The 16713-nt window shown below is 49.5% G+C and overlaps 1 protein-coding gene across 3 annotated transcripts in view; it reads left to right on the top strand.

The window, feature by feature from the left end:
- Positions 1-16713, top strand: part of Rgs10 (regulator of G protein signaling 10) — a 42206-nt gene that overhangs the window by 21579 nt on the left and 3914 nt on the right. For all 3 annotated transcript variants that reach the window (XM_029479783.1, XM_021167950.2, XM_029479782.1), the window contains exon 4: positions 7461-7604. In XM_029479783.1, coding sequence (XP_029335643.1) covers positions 7461-7604 — 144 coding nt within the window. The remainder of the gene's footprint in view (positions 1-7460; positions 7605-16713) is intronic.

Genomic DNA, 16713 nt, shown 5'->3' with positions numbered 1-16713 from the left:
TTTCCCTTCCTCTTTCTTCCTCCTTTCTTCCTCTTTCCTCCCAATATTCCTTCCTTCTTCCTTCCTCCTTCCCTCCCTCCCTTCCTCCTTCCTCCCTTTCTTCTGCTGGAGACAGGATCTTGTGGTGGTGGTGGTGGTGGTGGTGGTGGTGGTGGTGGTGTGTAAGAGACGTACATGGGGTCAGCAGAGAATGGCGGGTGTCTGGGTCTGTCTCTCTCCACCTCATTCCCTGGAAATGGGGACTCTTGCTGAGCCTGGAGCTCACTGTTCTCCAGCTAGGCTGACTAGACAGCAAATCCCAGTGATCTTCCTAAGACAAACTCTTGCTCTAATGCCCATGCTAACCTTGAACTCTTGGTCTCAGGTGATCCTCCTTCCTGCAGATGCCTGCAGCCATAACCAGCTGCGTGCATGTGTGTGTGTGTGTGTGTGTGTGTGTGTGTCCTGTGATGGCCCCTTTCCCTTGAATTGAGCTCTTAATTGTAATTTTTTTCTTTCCTCCCTTTTCATCTCATTGGCTTTTGGTTCCTACTTTTTTTTTTAAAGGCTTATTTTATTTATTTTATATATATGAGTACACAGTCTGAAGAAGATGCACCGGAAGAGGGCATCAGATCCCATTACAGATGGTTGTGAGCCACCGTGTGTGGTTGCTGGGAATTGAACTCAGGACCTCTGGAAGAGCAGTCCATGTTCTTAACCACTGAGCCATCTCTCCAGCCCCTGGTTCCTACATCTATCTATCTATCTATCTATCTATCTATCTATCTATCTATCTATCTATCTATCTATCTATTTTAAAAGATTCCAACTTTATCTTTAGATGCTCTTTTGGTCTTTTCTTGGTTTTCTGTTTTTTTTTTGTTTGTTTGTTTGTTTGTTTGTTTGTTTTTTGTTTTCCTACAGACTTCTTAGCCTGCAATCCGGATTGTTCATAAACTGGACACATTTTCCTCCGGTTGTCTGGGAGGCCTTGCTGATGGTTTGTATTTAGAACTCATCTTGGCACCCCCCACCTCCCTAGGAGGCTCTTGCTCTCATTGCTCTGGAGCCTCATCAATCAATCAATCAATCAATCAGTCAATCGATCAATCAATCAATCAATTTATTTATTTATTTTGGAGCTGAGGACCCAGGCACTTTACTACCTAGCTCACCCCCAAATCTAGTCTTTAACATTATTAGATTTACTCATTTATTTTCTCTGCGAATGTTTTGTGTTCACCTATTCATGTGAGTCACGTGTATGCTTGCTGGCTGTGGAGGTCAGAAGAGGACATCAGATCTCTCCCCAGGAACCAGAATTACAGATGATTTTGAGCCACCTTGTGGGTGATGGGAGTTGAACCTGGAAGAGCAACAGGTGCTCTTACTCGCTGAGTCAGCTTCCCAGCGGGAGGAGGAGAGGCCTGAAAGAAGATTTATTTATTGGTATTTTACGTGTATGAGTGTGTGCATGTATGTTTGTGCATCATGTGCATGCCTGGTGCTCGTGGAAGCCAAGAGAGGATGTCAAATTCCCTGAATAGAGCATTAAAATTCGTTGTGGGCTTCCATGTAGCATTACAGTGTATTTTTATTTACATGTGTGGATTTGTGTCTATGAGACCAATGCTTTGTGTGTGTGTCCATGGAGGCCAGAGGTGGGCATTGGGTCCCTGGAGCTCAAGTTACAACACCCAACATGGGTGCTGGGATCCAGATTCCAGTCCTGTGAAGGAGCAGGAACACTCTTTTTTTTTTTTTTTTTTTGGTAGTGGTAGTGTGGGGTGATGAGAAAGCCTTACCGTGTAGCCCTGGCTGTCCTAGGACTCACTTTGTAGACCAGGTTGGCCTTGAATTCACAAAGACCGTCCTGCCTTTACTTCTCAAGTGTTGGATTTAAAGGCGTGTGCCACCTGGATATTAGGAGACTCTTAACTGCAGAACTATTTAATAAAAAATATTTTATTTGTGCGAGTGTGTGTGTGTGTGTGTGTGGTGTGTGTCTGTGTATGTCTGTGTGTGTGTCTGTGTGGTGTGTGTGTCTGTGTATGTCTCTGTGTGTGTGTCTGTGTGTGTGTGTGGTGTGTGTGTCTCTGTGTGTGTCTGTGTCTGTGTGTGTGTGTGAATGCAGATGTGGCTGTACAGGTACTGCAACACATGTGTGGAAATCAGAGGACACGCTGTGGGAGAGACACACACACCTCACTACCACTTGGGAAAGGCTAGGGTAACTCAGTTGCTCGGGGCTGGGGTGGGTGCTAAGCACACAGTTTCCCTCCTGTTCACTTCCTTCAGCGGAGGCGCCCAGACTCCAACTCTTGCTGGACACGTCTCTTCCACACCTTCTCCAGGCTTGTCCCTCCTGCTACTACTCCAATTACTCTCCTTTCCCTGGCCTAGTTCTGGAAGGCATCTTGTACCATTTAAAACTTTTAAAGTTACATTTATTTCAGTGCAGTGTGGAGGTCAGAGGATAGCTTGTGGAAGTCAGCTCTCATCATCTACCACGTGGGTCCTGGGGGTAGGTGGGGTCAAACACAGGTCACCAGGCTTGGTAGCAAGTGCCTTTATCTACTGCGCTCTCTTACCCACGCCCTTCTATTTATTTGATGTCCCTGCTCCATCCTCTTTATGAAACAAATATGCATGCAGTTCATACACAGTCGTGTCCTATTTTTCTGTGTTTTCTCTTGGGTCCACCTCTGGTGGAGGAGTGGGATAGAGAGGATGATAGGGAGGACAGAGAGGATGATAGAGAGGATAGAGAGGATGATAGGATAGAGAGGATAGGGAGGATAATAGAGAGGATGATAGAGAGGATAGAGAGGATGATAGGATAGAGAGGATAGGGAGGATGATAGAGAGGATGATAGAGAGGATAGAGAGGATGATGGGGATGATAGAGAGGATAGAGGTGCTGATGGGAGAGATGTTCCAGAGTCAGGCATGTCGCAGATAGGGTGTGGGCCATATGCAGAGATGCCGCAGGGACTTGAAGCTCCACTTTCCTAGAGGAGCCCTGGACAGGAGGTGACCTTCCCTTCTCTTGGTGTCTCTGGGACTCCCTACCTGTGTTGCCAATGGTCAGTTGACTCATGAGCCAGTAGCTTGGGAGACTGTTGGGCTGCATGGTAGAGAGTAGTTACAGCATTCGGGGCAGGACTCAAATTTTGGGAATGGCTAGGTGGACACAGGCCGTGCTGAAGGAGAACGGCAGAATCTGAGGCTCCCCTGGTGAGGGAGCAGGGTGAAGGAAGAAGGCAGGTGTGGTACCCAGGACTGGAGCCAGAGACCCCTGGAGGGGCTTAGCAACCAGAAGCCGCCAGGAGCCCCCAGGCAACATGGCCTAGCCTGTGGGATTCAGCTGAGAGGTGGAGAGCAGAGCGGGTGGGAGGAGCTCCGTCTACTCTTGATCTGTGTCTGTAGAAATTGGGAGTGAGGAGGCTGATTGCCATGAGGAAGTGAAGTGAAAGCTTTTATGGTGGCTGAGCATCAGCGTGGGCCCTAAGTGTGTGTGTGTGTGTGTGTGTGTGTGTGTGTGTGTGTGAGAGAGAGAGAGAGAGAGCACACTTGCATCTTCCTGAGCACTGGACAAGTGATGACTTTGCTGTTCTGAGCAGACGGGTGTCTGGGGCTCTGAGCAAAGTGAATTCACTTCTCTTAAACCTGCGCTGGTTGAGAGCAGGGTTTCAGGCTGACTTCCTACCCAGTGTGGGTGCAAACCAGGCTTCATAGCACCTGCAGGAAGGGCCCTGACTTGTGCCTGGAAGGAGCCGAGACCGGATACATCTATCTTTCTGTCTCAGGGAAGGAAGGGCTGTGGTGGAGGCGGTGGCTAGGTGCGTATGCCAGCACTTTCACACACTCAGAACTGACTCCACCAAGGGAGCTAGTCTGTTCTTATTCTTACAGCGGCGGCGGCGGCGGCTAGAACAGGGTTAACAAAACTCTGGAAAAATCTACCAGAATAGCTCAAGCGAGCAGTTCTTCTTTTCTGTTCAGTCTCGGCCTGGACACCAGGCCTTCCCGTGACTGGCCTGTGGTCAGCTGTCTCAGGGTTTCCCTTTTCGGTCACACTTCCTATCCTAGCGCACAGATAAGCCTGCTCACTCATTCTCCTGCACCCACTGGGTCAGCCCAGGGGCGCACCCTGTCCTCAGCGGCTGGGGAAGGACAGCTGATGCGAGAGGGTTGGTTGAAAGTGCCCCCCACCCCCCGCACCTGCTTCCTCTCCCTTGGGCCACCTGCCCCCACATATGGAGCCTCAAGCTGCTTGCTTCTGTGTCTCATTTTCAGAACTCCCCCAAGAGAGCCTGAGTTCATGGGAGCCATGTGTGTGCATGCGTGCATGGCAGAACAGCTGTGTGGATGTCTTAGGAGGGGAGGCCTGCAGACTGTTGCACGCAGTTCGCTCATCTGGCCAACTGAAATTCTACTTTCATGAAGTAACTTTAAAACAGGAAGTGGGTTTCCAAAAATGTTCCCTTCTGACAGAATGGGGATGGTGGGAGACGCTCATGGCTCTGTGGAGCTGTTGGGTCTTTGTGAGACATGAAGTTCCAAACTGCTCTTCCGGGGCAGGCCTGCCTCATGATGGTCCCCAGACCTACCCCAGGAATAGTCGTATTTATCTCAAGAGGCTCCCATGTCTCTGAGTTTGACATAAATGAATTGCTCCTGCAGTCAGGAAGAACAGACACAGGGCTTTGAGTGCTGACCCTGCTTTGAGCACTGTTCCTATATCAGCAGAGACAGAGTCAGGCTTCAGCCTCATAGGGTCTTTTGCTTTCTGGTCTCTGGCTTGAAACGAGCGCCTTTTCTTCTCTTTAAGCACGGCTAATTGAAAACGGCCAGGGATTTCCCTAAGAGCATAAGTTTTCAGAGCCGGGTGTTCTCCCAGTGAAGTTCTGCAAGCGTCCTCTTAGGCTGAGAGCCTCTCTGGGAGAAAAAAAAAGTGTTATCTTAGGGTCTCCTGACCTCCCCCCACCTCCTCCACACACCTCAGCCGTGTGAAAGGCATCTCTTCATTGCCTTGCTCTGTGGGGTTGGAGGGGGCCTGAGGCTTGAGGTTCACGCAGGAGCTATCTCTGCTGCCACCAATGGCCCCATCCTCTCCGAGAAGAGGGAGGGAAGCTCTGGTGGAGAGTGTGGAGACCGCAGCCCTGCCCACCACAGCTCTGAAGACTTTAAATAAAGCTGGCTTCTGCCATCAGGGAAGGTCATAGCCCTGTCATGGTTCTTAATTGCTCCTACCATCAGGCCATGTCACGGCCCTGCCACAGCTCTCAGTGTAATGAGACTGCAGGTGAGTGAACATCTTGTCAGCCCTTGTCTCCAAGATTCCCAGTGGGGCTGCTCTGGGGACTTTTGGCATACAGTGAGTGTTTTTCTCTGCATCGCTTACACTTACTGTGTGAAAACTTCTTCCACTGGAAGACGGATAAGCCATCTATCCTAGAGAGCTCAGGGTGCCTTGTGGGACCAGAGTAGGGCTGAAGTTTGGAGTCAGACAGTCCCGGTGTCACCTGTTCTGGCCCTGGTCCTCATGAGGAAACCAGCATCAACAGGGGAGAAAGACCAAGAGGTTAAGGGAAGGGAAGCAGGCTTAGCATGTCCATGGCACAGCAGGCGCTGGTGGCAATGCATGTACATATGGGTGGTTTCATGGGGCTTTATTTGTCCTGGTGAAACACACATAATTAAAAACCTTCGGAGTGTCTCCATGGCACCGAATGTATTCACAATGCTGTGCAGGCACGACCACTTACCGGATCCCAAATCTTCTCAAACACTCCAAAGAGAATCCCCATCCATGCCTCTGCTCCAGGTATTTCCAGGAATTCTTAGTCAAGGAATTGAAATAAAGGTGCACAAAGACTGGAAAGTGGCAAGATAACGGTGCTGGACAGATGGCTCAGTGGTTAGAAGCATTGACTGCTCTTCCAGAGGTCCTGGGTTCAATTCTCAACAACCATATGGTGGCTCACAACCATCTGTAGTGGGGATCCGATGCCCTCTTCTGGTGTGTCTGAAGACAGTGACAGCGTACGTACATAAATAAATAAATAAATAAATAAATAAATAAATCTTAAAAAAAAAAGGAGAAGCAGGGAAAGTATTCAAAAACCTAGCCACCCTAGTACAGCTCAAAAGAAAGACACTGTCAAGAGGAACAACAGAGACCAGGCATGGTGACACAAGAATTTAATCCCAGCACTCAGGAAGCAGAGGCAGGTGGATCTCTGTGAGTGTGAGGCCAGCCTGGTCTCCATAGCGAGTTCCAGGACAGCCAGCACTACAGAGTGAGACCCTATCTTAAAAACATACAATGACTGACAGCGGGCCACACGAGTGTGGGTACACGCAGGGGCCCCAGCTTACTGCCTGGGACTACTTTGATGGGGTTCTGGGGAAGGAGGGGCTGTTTACTAAGGGCCATGCCATGGGTGACTCTCTATTTTGACTCTCTATTTTAAGATAGGAATTTTACTGTGCATATATCCCTTCTCACAATGCATCTGCTTTGAATCACATGCACACTTAGTGGTACACAGGTGTAAGATGGTAAATAGAGAGATTCACTCTAAAAATTCACTTAGAGGACACAGTTTGTCTTATTGCCCAACCACCCAAAACTAGTTCAGGTCAGGTTGGCCCCCTACCAGTGTACCTCGTTCTGACTGGAGTGTGAGTGGATGGAAACATGAGCAAGCTTAGTGGTTGTTAAGGGAAGGAGACATTTAGTCCACTGTTTGCAGTGAGCTGTCTGTGTAGCTCGACGCTGGTGGGGGTCCTAGGTCTCGAGGTGCAGTGTTAGGAGAGGACACATGTGCACACAGCATCTGTAGGTGAAAGTCCTAGATTGCCAGTGCATTGTTGGAAGAAGGCTGTGCGCACATCCCAAGCTGTGTGAAGTCCCAGGCTGCTCAGCTGCCTCTGTGCTTGCCCAGCTCAGCTGCCCCTGTGTTTGCCCATCTCCTCCCTATCCCCAGTTCTTCCCCCCCACCCCACCCCCCACAGTCTCGAGGAACCACTAATCTTTCTGTTCCAGGGCACCTGCACATTCCTGTGAACAGCATGATACCGTATTCAGCCTCGTGTAGCTTAACAGTCCCGAGGCTCATTTAAGTTTGACCATTGACCAGTGAGTTTCAGTCCGCTTCAGGACCGGGTAACATCCCCATGAGCTCTGAACTGGGAGGGGTGGCATGGTGACCCCAGGTCATGCTGGATTGCCACTTTCATTGTTTCTGAATGGTCAGGGTAGCAATTTTGTTTCAGAAGACTTGGCCTCAGAAGCTCTATTAGGTGTGGGGCAGGCCAGGCGTTTGTGGGCCTTCTCAGGGAGCTTGGCTCCGGAGGCTGCAATAGCTCCCAGCTGCAGCTCTTCCAGGGCCGGCTGGAGGGTGGAGCTGGCTTTAGGCCAGGAAAGGCTGTGCTGGTGGATAACAGTCCAGCTTCTCTGTCTCTTCCAGATGCAGGAGAAGGCCAAGGAGATCTACATGACCTTCCTGTCCAATAAGGCCTCTTCACAAGTCAACGTGGAGGGGCAGTCTCGGCTCACTGAAAAGATTCTGGAGGAACCTCACCCTCTGATGTTCCAAAAGCTCCAGGACCAGGTAAGGTGACCTCCTTGCCTGTGCCTTGATCTGAAAAGCCATCCATGTTCTCCCCAGGCTTGGGAGAATTCTTCAGGGAACTGCTACATTCCCCAGGAAGAACGTCATCCCGCAGTGCAGGCCAAGGCTACTGAGGGGCTCTCATTGACGAAGGCTGGGGAACCCCAGGTTCTGAATTTGGACTATGTTGACTCTTATTCTATGCACCATTCGAACTACTGGGGTTCGTCGTAGCCATTTCCACCCAGATGGGATGGGAGGCTGGGTCTGTCTGAGGGATGCAGGTTACGACAACATGGTGATCATGAAGGGATGGTTGGTTAGGGAGCCTACAGATAGTGGCAGGGAATCCAACACTGGCTTTGTTAAAATGAACAGATTCTTTCACTGCCAGTGGCCCAACGCTGTAAGTAAATTTATAATGTGGTCCCTCAGCCATAACGACCAAGTGAAAATTTTGCAGTCTATTCCACTTAGAACCAGAAAAGGTAAGTTTAACAACGGACACGGTGAAGAGGTAAGCCTTAAGATTTCTGGCAGAATGTCTTACGAGGAATATTCAATAAATGTCACTAGACAAAAGGGACATGACCTGATATTCAGACCTGAATTTATAAATGTGTGCGCACATCTGCACCCCTGTTAAATGTGAGATGCGCTCTGGGTCAAGCTTGTACCTCTGCTGGGAAGGCAGACTGAGGCTAAGAGACTACTCATGTTGAGGTAACGTGGAACAGCTGTTGAAGGTAGAAAGAAAAGGTTCTGGAAGGAGCTGTGAGGATTCAGAGGAGCAGGAAAGCTGGAGGTGTTTTTGTACGGACACTCAAAGATCTTCCTCACTGCCTGCCCCGAGGCGACCATTCACAACGAGGCCCACTCCCAAGACTAACTTCTCAGAACTGTAGTACATGGTACGATACATGGTACTGAAACACTTCTCCGTGTTCTTAGGGAAGGCTGGCTTTGCGGGGCTCAGGCTATACACCGTGGACACTGTGCTGTCTGTGTGTTGGCTGAGCTTTTGCTTTCGAGGGGGGGCCTTTTTGATCACCTGGTTCATAGAGCCTAGAACAGCTTTTCTGAACCTGTGGGCTAAGACCCCTTTGGGGATCGAAATCAGATATCCTGTATATCAGATATTTATGTTACGATGTATAACAGTAGCAAAATTACACTTATGAAGTAGCAACGGAATAATTTTATGGTTGAAGGTCACCACAACCCGGGGAACTGTATGGAAAGGTCAAAAGCTTTAGGAAGGTTGAGAACTGCTGGGCTACAGGATGTCCCAGCATCCAAGAGGCCCCATCTTGCTCCTCATCTATTAGAAAATAAAACACCCAGGCAGAAACACGAGCATGAGTACTTTAAGGACAGTTTCGAACCGACACAGTGGGGGATGTCGATCCGAGTAAAATGTGGGGGTTGAGGGGAGTCTGCCTGGGTCTCTGGGGAGACATATCAAGGGCCTTATGCCGGAGCGACTGAGCAATAGACATAGATTTGGGAGAGAGAGGAAGAAAGAAAAGGCAAAATTTTTTTGTGACTGTAGACTCATGGCGACATCCATCTGTTCTGGCCCTCGGGATCTTCTAAAAGGCTTCCACAGGTGCCTTGAAGTCCATGCATCTGGTGTTGAGAGGCTGGCCAGATGCTAAGGTTCTAGGTTATCTGTAGTAACATTGGCCAGTGCTGAGCTGTCCTGAGAACTGTTGTCTCACTTGGCATGTCTTATCCTGGTTTTGTGGACCACAGAAACGCGGCTCAAGGAGTCGTGGTGGCTCCTTAGTTAAAGTCACTCAGAAAAACCATGGGCACACTGTATCTCTTATAGCCTTCACCCATCTTCCTCCTCGAGAGCAGTTTCTCTCTGCTGGGCACAGGCCATGATGTCCTTGGGGGCAGAGGGAGTACAGAGATCATGGAGACACTGACAGTTGCTCTGTGGGGTTACAGAGACCAAGGTGGGAATGAGCTGAGAGAGCCTGGTAGGACTTCACACAGTGGCTTGCATGCGGTGCCAAAGATCCCCACAAGACATCAAAACAGAGGCATCTGCTATGATTTGTACATAGCCTAGACAAGTGTCTGCTGGGGCGGATGGATGGCTGGCACAGAAAGGAGACAGACACACAGCAGGCAGGATGAGGGTTTTTGTTTTGTTTGTTTTGTTTTTTTGAGTGACACCGTAGTTGTTATTCTGAGACATTGTCTGGCCTCAAACTTCCAACTCCATTCCTCTGCCTCCCAAATGCTGAGGTCACAGGTGTGTGCCACCACACCTGGCTGAGTGACAAAAGTTTTAAAAATACTTTTAATCTACCTGGTAGTAAAAGGCGCTTGGAAACGAAAATCTACTGAAGGCCCGCCCCCGTGATTTCACCTGGAGATAGCCACTAGGGCAGCATTCCATCTCTGCCTGCCCATCTTTTGTGTTCTATAAATACCACGTGTGACCCACACTCGTCACCAATGCGGTTCAGAGTTTGACTGTAAAGGAAGTGCTTTTATATCCTGTTGTGAAGCTCTGTTCAGACAGACAGACGGGGTTGGGGGGGGGGAGAGAGAGGGGGGGCGAGAGAGAGAGAGAGAGAGAGAGAGAGAGAGAGAGAGAGAGAGAAACAGAAACTGCCCTCCTCAGGTATAGGTGGGTGAAGGAGAAAAAGCTGCAACCATTGGTCTCCCGGATGCAGAGACTTGTGATATACACAGCATGTGCTAAAGATCTGTCAAGTAATGTTAGCTGGTGTATAACCTACACATCTTCCCACAAGGTTCCTCTGTAGGTGACCTACCCTGACATAGTACTGTGTCTGTAGTTACATCGTATTTCTTAGGGAACTGTGACAGGGAAGGGAAGCTCTGTATACGGTCAGCTGTTCCCCCCTATGGCTGCGCAACACGGCTGACTTGTGTAGTGCTTGCTGGTCTCCTGGAGGTGGGTGGCGCGGTGAAGGCACCTGGGTTTGGCTTTATGTTGGAAACCTCTGTCTGTCAGGGGCTTAGACACAAAGGGGCTCAGCATCACCTGCAGTCTTGGCTCCCACAAAGCTCCTCTGAGGGCCCTGCTTTTTTAAGTGAGGGGCATTAAATTAATGAGAAACAAGGATGGAGGCCCCAAGATTTTAAAAATGTTTTTATTCATTTCCTTACTTATTTTGTGTGTGCATGCTGCATGTGTGTGTGTATGTGTGTGTGAGTGTGGGCATGCATGTGTGTGTGTGTGTGCATGCTGCATGTGTGTGTATGTATGTGTGTGAGTATGGGCATGCATATGTGTGTGTGTGTGCATGTGTGTGTGTGCGTGCATGTGTGTGTGCATGTGTGTGTGTGTGCGCGTGTGTGTGTGTGTATATGTGTGTGTGAGTGTGGGCATGCATGTGTGTGTGTGTATGCATGTGTGAGTGTGGGCATGCATGTGTGTATGTGCATGTGTGCGTGTGTGCGTGCATGTGTGTGTGTGTGTGTGTGTGTGTGTGTGTGATGTACATCACAGGTACACGCGCATGTACCTGTGTATGTGTTGCATATAGAGGCCAGAGGTCGACACTGTGTGCTTTCCTCAATTGCTTCTCACCTCATTTTTTGGAAGAGTCTCTCTCATTGGCCCAGAGCTCGTGGGTTTGACCAGACTGTCTGGTCAGGGATCCCCTGCCTTGACTTCTCCAGAGCTGGGTTACAGACATGTGTCATTGTGTCAAACTTTTATGTGGGTGCTGGGAATCGGAACTCAGGTCCTCGTGCTTGTCCAGCAGTCACTTTGTTGACTGAGCCTACCCGCACCCTCCCCCACCCCCCAGTTCTAAGTACAAGGTCTCATTGAGCCTCATTCATAGCCCCAGCTTCACCATGACCACCCGGCGGCTTACGGTAGACCTACCTGAACAGGCTACTAACTTCTGCTTTCGGCCGTCATCACCAGAAAAGCTTTGGTTGGCCAGCCACTCATAATGTGGCCTTATTCTGCTGTGCTAGGGGAAGCTGATGGGGCAGCAGGGCTTTTGTGGGACGACGTAGCGGGAGCCAAAAGCACAGCAGACTTCCTTGAGCTCAGATTAGATGGCCTCACATCCTTACACCCTTAAAAGAGCTCCTTAGGTTCCTCACTCAGGTCCTGCTAACCCTCAGTGTGTACACTGGTCTAGCAGGTTCTGTAGTTCAGAGCGGATCTGAAGTGAAGTACCAACAGGGGGCTGGATGGATGGCAGAAAGCAGGGAGGGAGAGACAACGGTACTGAAACTTAACCACAGCACAGTGATCTGGGGCTGAAACACGTGGGGCCTATGTTCTCACACACGGCAGTATAGGCTTCTCTGTACGACAGGATGCTAACTTGATTGGTGAGCTAACAACACTCCCAAGACATCAAGCAAAAACCAGAGATGGTCAGTATAGGGTGTGAAGGGTGCCCTGTACGTGTTAGCAAGCACGTTAGCAAAAGCCAGAGGGATCAGGGGCTTATCGATCTTATCTAGGAAGGTTCCCCCCCCCCCCGGAATAAGGGGAGAGATGATTTCCTGATTTAATTTATAAGTTCGGCTTGTCTGTATGCCCAGTGGTGACTCGGGAGAGGTGGAGGTTGTACTGTGTGCATCTCTTGGGCACTGTAGTCTTGAGTTGGAGGCTGAGCTGCGCAGGAAGCAATGAGGGAGGCAGGAGCAGGAAGGAAGGTGGCTCCTTTCAGTCACCTCAGTGACAATGCTAAGAGCTATTTGTGCTGCAAGGAAGCCAGCTCCTGTTCAGCCCCAAGGACAGAGATAAACGCTAAGAAGGGAACTCAAGAGCCAAGAGATGAGTGTAGAGCATCCCAGAGGGACTCCTAGGGCTCTCTGGGTCCCTGCAGAGGCCAGAGCCATGAAAGACAGAAGGTGTTGGGAGAGGACACTTGGGAGGCAGGGTGTTCCAGGAGAGGCTAGTGTAAAGGCAGGCGCTGCTGTGTGTCAGGAAGTTCAGTGTCCCTACTAAGTGATTGGTAGGGGAGCTTGTTGGATCCTTGGGACTGTGGTGCCAGTTTTGAAGTTTAGTGTGTTTGCTTGTTTGTTTGTTTTTGAGACAGGGTCTCTCTGCGTAGCCTTGGCTATCCTGGAATACACTCTGTAGACCAGGTTGGCCTGGAACTCAGAGATCTGCCTGCCTCTGCCACCCAAGTGCTGGCATGTGCCACTATTGCTTGGCTAACACTTAGCTTTTTATCAGGTAGGTCAACTGCACTAGTAGGCTTGATCTTGAAAGTTGGGCCACTTGGCCCTGATGCCCAGCCCTGGCTATCCTACCCTTTCCTGGCTGGGCTAGAGAGAGCAGATGACTCAGCGAGGAACCACCTCAATCAGAGGGTCAACGTTGGTCTTGGCTTTCTAACCATGCTTTTCATTGGCCCTTGGCCTGAGTGCTAGCCCTCCACCCCATCCCTGTCTCAGCCTGTCACTTCCTGGATGTTGGAGTCATGGTCATGACCACTGTGTGGTAAATTGGCTCTTGGCATCAGAAGAGGGAAGTTGGGGCTTAGAGCCTCATCCTGCCTCAGACCCCACATGGGCTCTGTTTCTTAGTGTGGCCCTAGGTTCACCCCAGCTCCCCTGTTTCTCTACATAGGACCTGAGTCTGAGCTTTCCTGCATCACCATGGTCCCTCTGTCTAGGCTGTGCTTGGCAATCAGATCCAGGGTATAGCCCATCTCTGGCTATGGGTCCTGCTGACATTCGCTTCCAAGGATCAAAGGCGGTCTAGAAATCAGCAGTTTCCAGGGAGGTTTCCTCACATCTATATGGTTGGCCACCTTCAGCAGGATGGGGCATGAAGGCTGCTCTCTACAGGACTTTCAGATTGACCTTATGATTTTAAGATAGTGGGCAGGCTGGGAGGGGGATATGAAGAACTGCCCGAAAAACACTAGACTCCGAGTCATGGCAGACATTCAGAACAATCGTTGAACTTTGAACTGACTTTCACAGCCTCCAGGGAAGACTGGATAGCCCACACTGAGGGAGTATATTTTGCCTTATGCAGAGGGTCTTTTTGACTCCATTTCTGGTCTTGGAGTTCTGATTCCACCCTTGGCGCATTCACCATCCCTAGTGGGCCTGTCTATGAACTAAAGTGCTGTCCAGATCGACAAAGCCTTTCTAGTGGCCCGCTCGTGCTTGAGGGCAGGGTCTTCAGTCTCTGCTTGTCACTGTCCCACTGTCTGCTAGCTGCCCTTAGACCTCCTGAGTATGCCCCACTCCTTCTTCAGAAGACAGAGAAGGACCTCCATTCACAGGGTGGGCACAGTAGCTTGCCAAACCCATTAATCATCTGAGAGCTGTAGGAAGAGGTTTCCTTTCCACTCAGTTCTATATTCACACAGCCAGTAATCAGTTCTGTAATCTAGGTATAAGGAGAGGGAGAGGAAGGGGGAGGGGGAGGGAGAGAGAGGTGGGGAGAGAGAGAAAGAGAGAAAGAGACATAGAGATGGGGGGGGGGCTATGTTCTAGAATGGCAAGTCAGAAATCCCATTACCAAACTTTATGTTACATTGAAGGATTGAAAAATTTCCTCCTTATGCGGGGAGAAGTAACCCAGAAAAGAAGGGAGGTGGGTATTTCATTTAGTTCTTCTAATGTACTTGATTGTGAGTGATCAAATATTTATCAAGCTGAAAATGCAGTGGCTGGAGGCAGTGGATTAGCCTGGAGCAGCCCTCGTTCTGAGGCTTCCAGGGATGTCCTTCCATCCCTCCCCAAGCAGCCTGGTGGGCACTGCACAGGTGGTTTCCCCCCTTGATGTTCCACTGCAGCTCTGTCTGGGGTTTGAGGAAGCAGGGTGGGTGTTTGGGTGATGTAGGGTCCCTGCACTGGAAGCAAGGTGCAGGCAGGGCACAGTTGTGCAGGCGCAGGTTTTGCCTTCCGCTCTTTTCCTCCTGGTCCGGTCCGCAGCAGGGGATCCCAGGCAACCGGCTAAACAGTTTATAGTGTAGGCATGCAGATGTGGAGCCTGCAAACCAGGAGCCTTGCTATGCTACATCTGTCCTGGCCAAAAAAAGAAAAAAAAAAAAAAAAAAGCAATCCCGGAAGCAGCCCAGCTGCCTACTCACGATTTTCTGTTTTGCTGCCTGCTGGAGACAAATCTCCTCGTGCTCAAAGGCCTTCTTCCTCTTCCTCCCCCTGAGTTGTTTCCATTTTCTCCTCCTTCCTGCAGACCACATTGTTTAGGTCCAGGTCAGCTTTGCTTGCTGGAGGCCTGGTCTTATAGAACCAACTAAGGTCTCAGGGCCAGCTCCTTTCTTCTTGAGTTGAGGCTCGAACCTAGGCCGTGCATTGCAGGTCTTCAGAACTGTGAGGGGCTCACGTCCGTGTTTCTGTTTTAGCAGTTTCCTAGTGGGTCAGTCCCATATGTTTTCAAACAGCAAACACTTCTTGCATATCTAGGAGACTAGGAATCTGAAACCAGCCATGGGCAGAGAGAGTCGGGGGTCCTGAGGAAGGGCCTAGAAGAGGAACTTGTCGTAGTTCCAGCTCCTGGTCAGTTGCTTGCTCGTCACCTTTGGAACTTGGAGGCTGTGTCCACGTCATTCCTGTCTCTGTCAGTGTTGTTACACAGCTTCCTTCTTTCTAGGTCTCTCTGTGTGTCCTGCCTCTTTGGCTCTGGGTCCCACTACCCTGGAGGGTGATTTCAGCTTGATATCAACAGGTCTGTTTCTAAACGAAGTTACATTTTGAGGCTCTAGGTAGATATACATTTTTGAAGACATTGCGAACCTGCCTTGAGCCTTTATAACTATTCCTTTCCCTCTGACATATTTGGGATCGTGGGTTAAAATTCAGTACATTTTGAAATTAAATATTCAATCGCTTAATTCTTATGGGCAAGTTTCTATGTTTAACTCTTTGCAAATCTTATTTCTCTCTGTCTGTCTCTGTCTGTCTGTCTCTGTCTGTCTCTGTCTGTCTCTGTCTCTCTGTCTCTGTCTCTGTCTCTGTCTCTGTCTCTGTCTCTGTCTCTCTGTCTCTCTCTCTCTCTCTCTCTGTTTTCCCATGTAGGTGAAAGGCTGACCTGGAGCATGTGTGGCCCAGGCTGGTCTTGAACTTGTGATCCTCCTGCCTCTCCATTCCAAGCACTACCCATCATGTAGACTTTTTTTTTTTTTCAATTTTTTTTTTTAACATTTGCTTATTTATTCGAGGGGCAGGGAGCACACGTGACATCGTACATACACTAGAGCCAGGGCAGCTTGCAGGAGTTGGTTCTCGCCTTCTACCACAAGGGATGGCAGTAACATGTCATCAGGCTATCAGGCTGTGTGTCATGTGTCTTTACCATCTGAAACCTCTCACTGGCTCCCAGACCTTTTAAAAAAATTTTTTTTATTAGATATTTTCTTCAGTTACATTTCAAATGGTATCCCAAAAGTCCCCTATACCCTCCCCCCGCCTGCTCCCCTACCCATCCACTCCCACTTCTTGGCCCTGGCATTCCCCTGTACTGAGGCGTATAAAGTTTGCAAGACCAAGGGGCCTCTCTTCCCAATGATGGCTGACTAGGCCATCTTCTGCTACATATGCAGCTAGAGACACGAGCTCTGGAGGGGTACTGGTTAGTTTATATTGTTGTTCCACCTATAGGGTTGCAGACCCCTTCAGCTCCTTGGGTATGTTCTCTAGATCAGACCTTATTTTTAATGACTGCATAGTGTTCTGCCACACAAGAGTCATATAGCTGGTTAGGTGTATGGGATGGAGAAGCAGCCTGCCGGGCTTGGCCTCCTGTCTGTCCCTTATGGGCTGTCTTGTGTCCTTCTCCTGCCCCACTTCATACGTGGAAATCCTCACTTACTGTACCCGGAATGTGGCTGTGTCTGGAGACAGGGGGTAAGAAAGGATAATTACGTTAAATGAGCTCATATGAGTGGGCCCTGATCCAAAGTGACAAGTGTTTTTTTTTTCCCTTCAGTAGTGTATGTGTGTTCTGTGTGTATGTGTGCATATGTGTGGGTGCATGTGTGTTGTGTATGTGTATGAAAGAGACAATACGCATGTGGCGGTCAGAGGACACCTCTGAGGAGTTGTCTCTCTCCGTCCATGTTTATGTGAATTCTGGAAATCAAATTCTAGTTACCAGGATCTCACAACA

The sequence above is a fragment of the Mus caroli genome, chromosome 7, assembly GCF_900094665.2.
Source record: "Mus caroli chromosome 7, CAROLI_EIJ_v1.1, whole genome shotgun sequence".
Classification (NCBI taxonomy): Eukaryota; Metazoa; Chordata; class Mammalia; order Rodentia; family Muridae; genus Mus; species Mus caroli.
The sequence above is the reverse complement of the archived record's forward strand: the minus strand, read 5'-3'. Positions and strand labels throughout refer to the sequence as shown.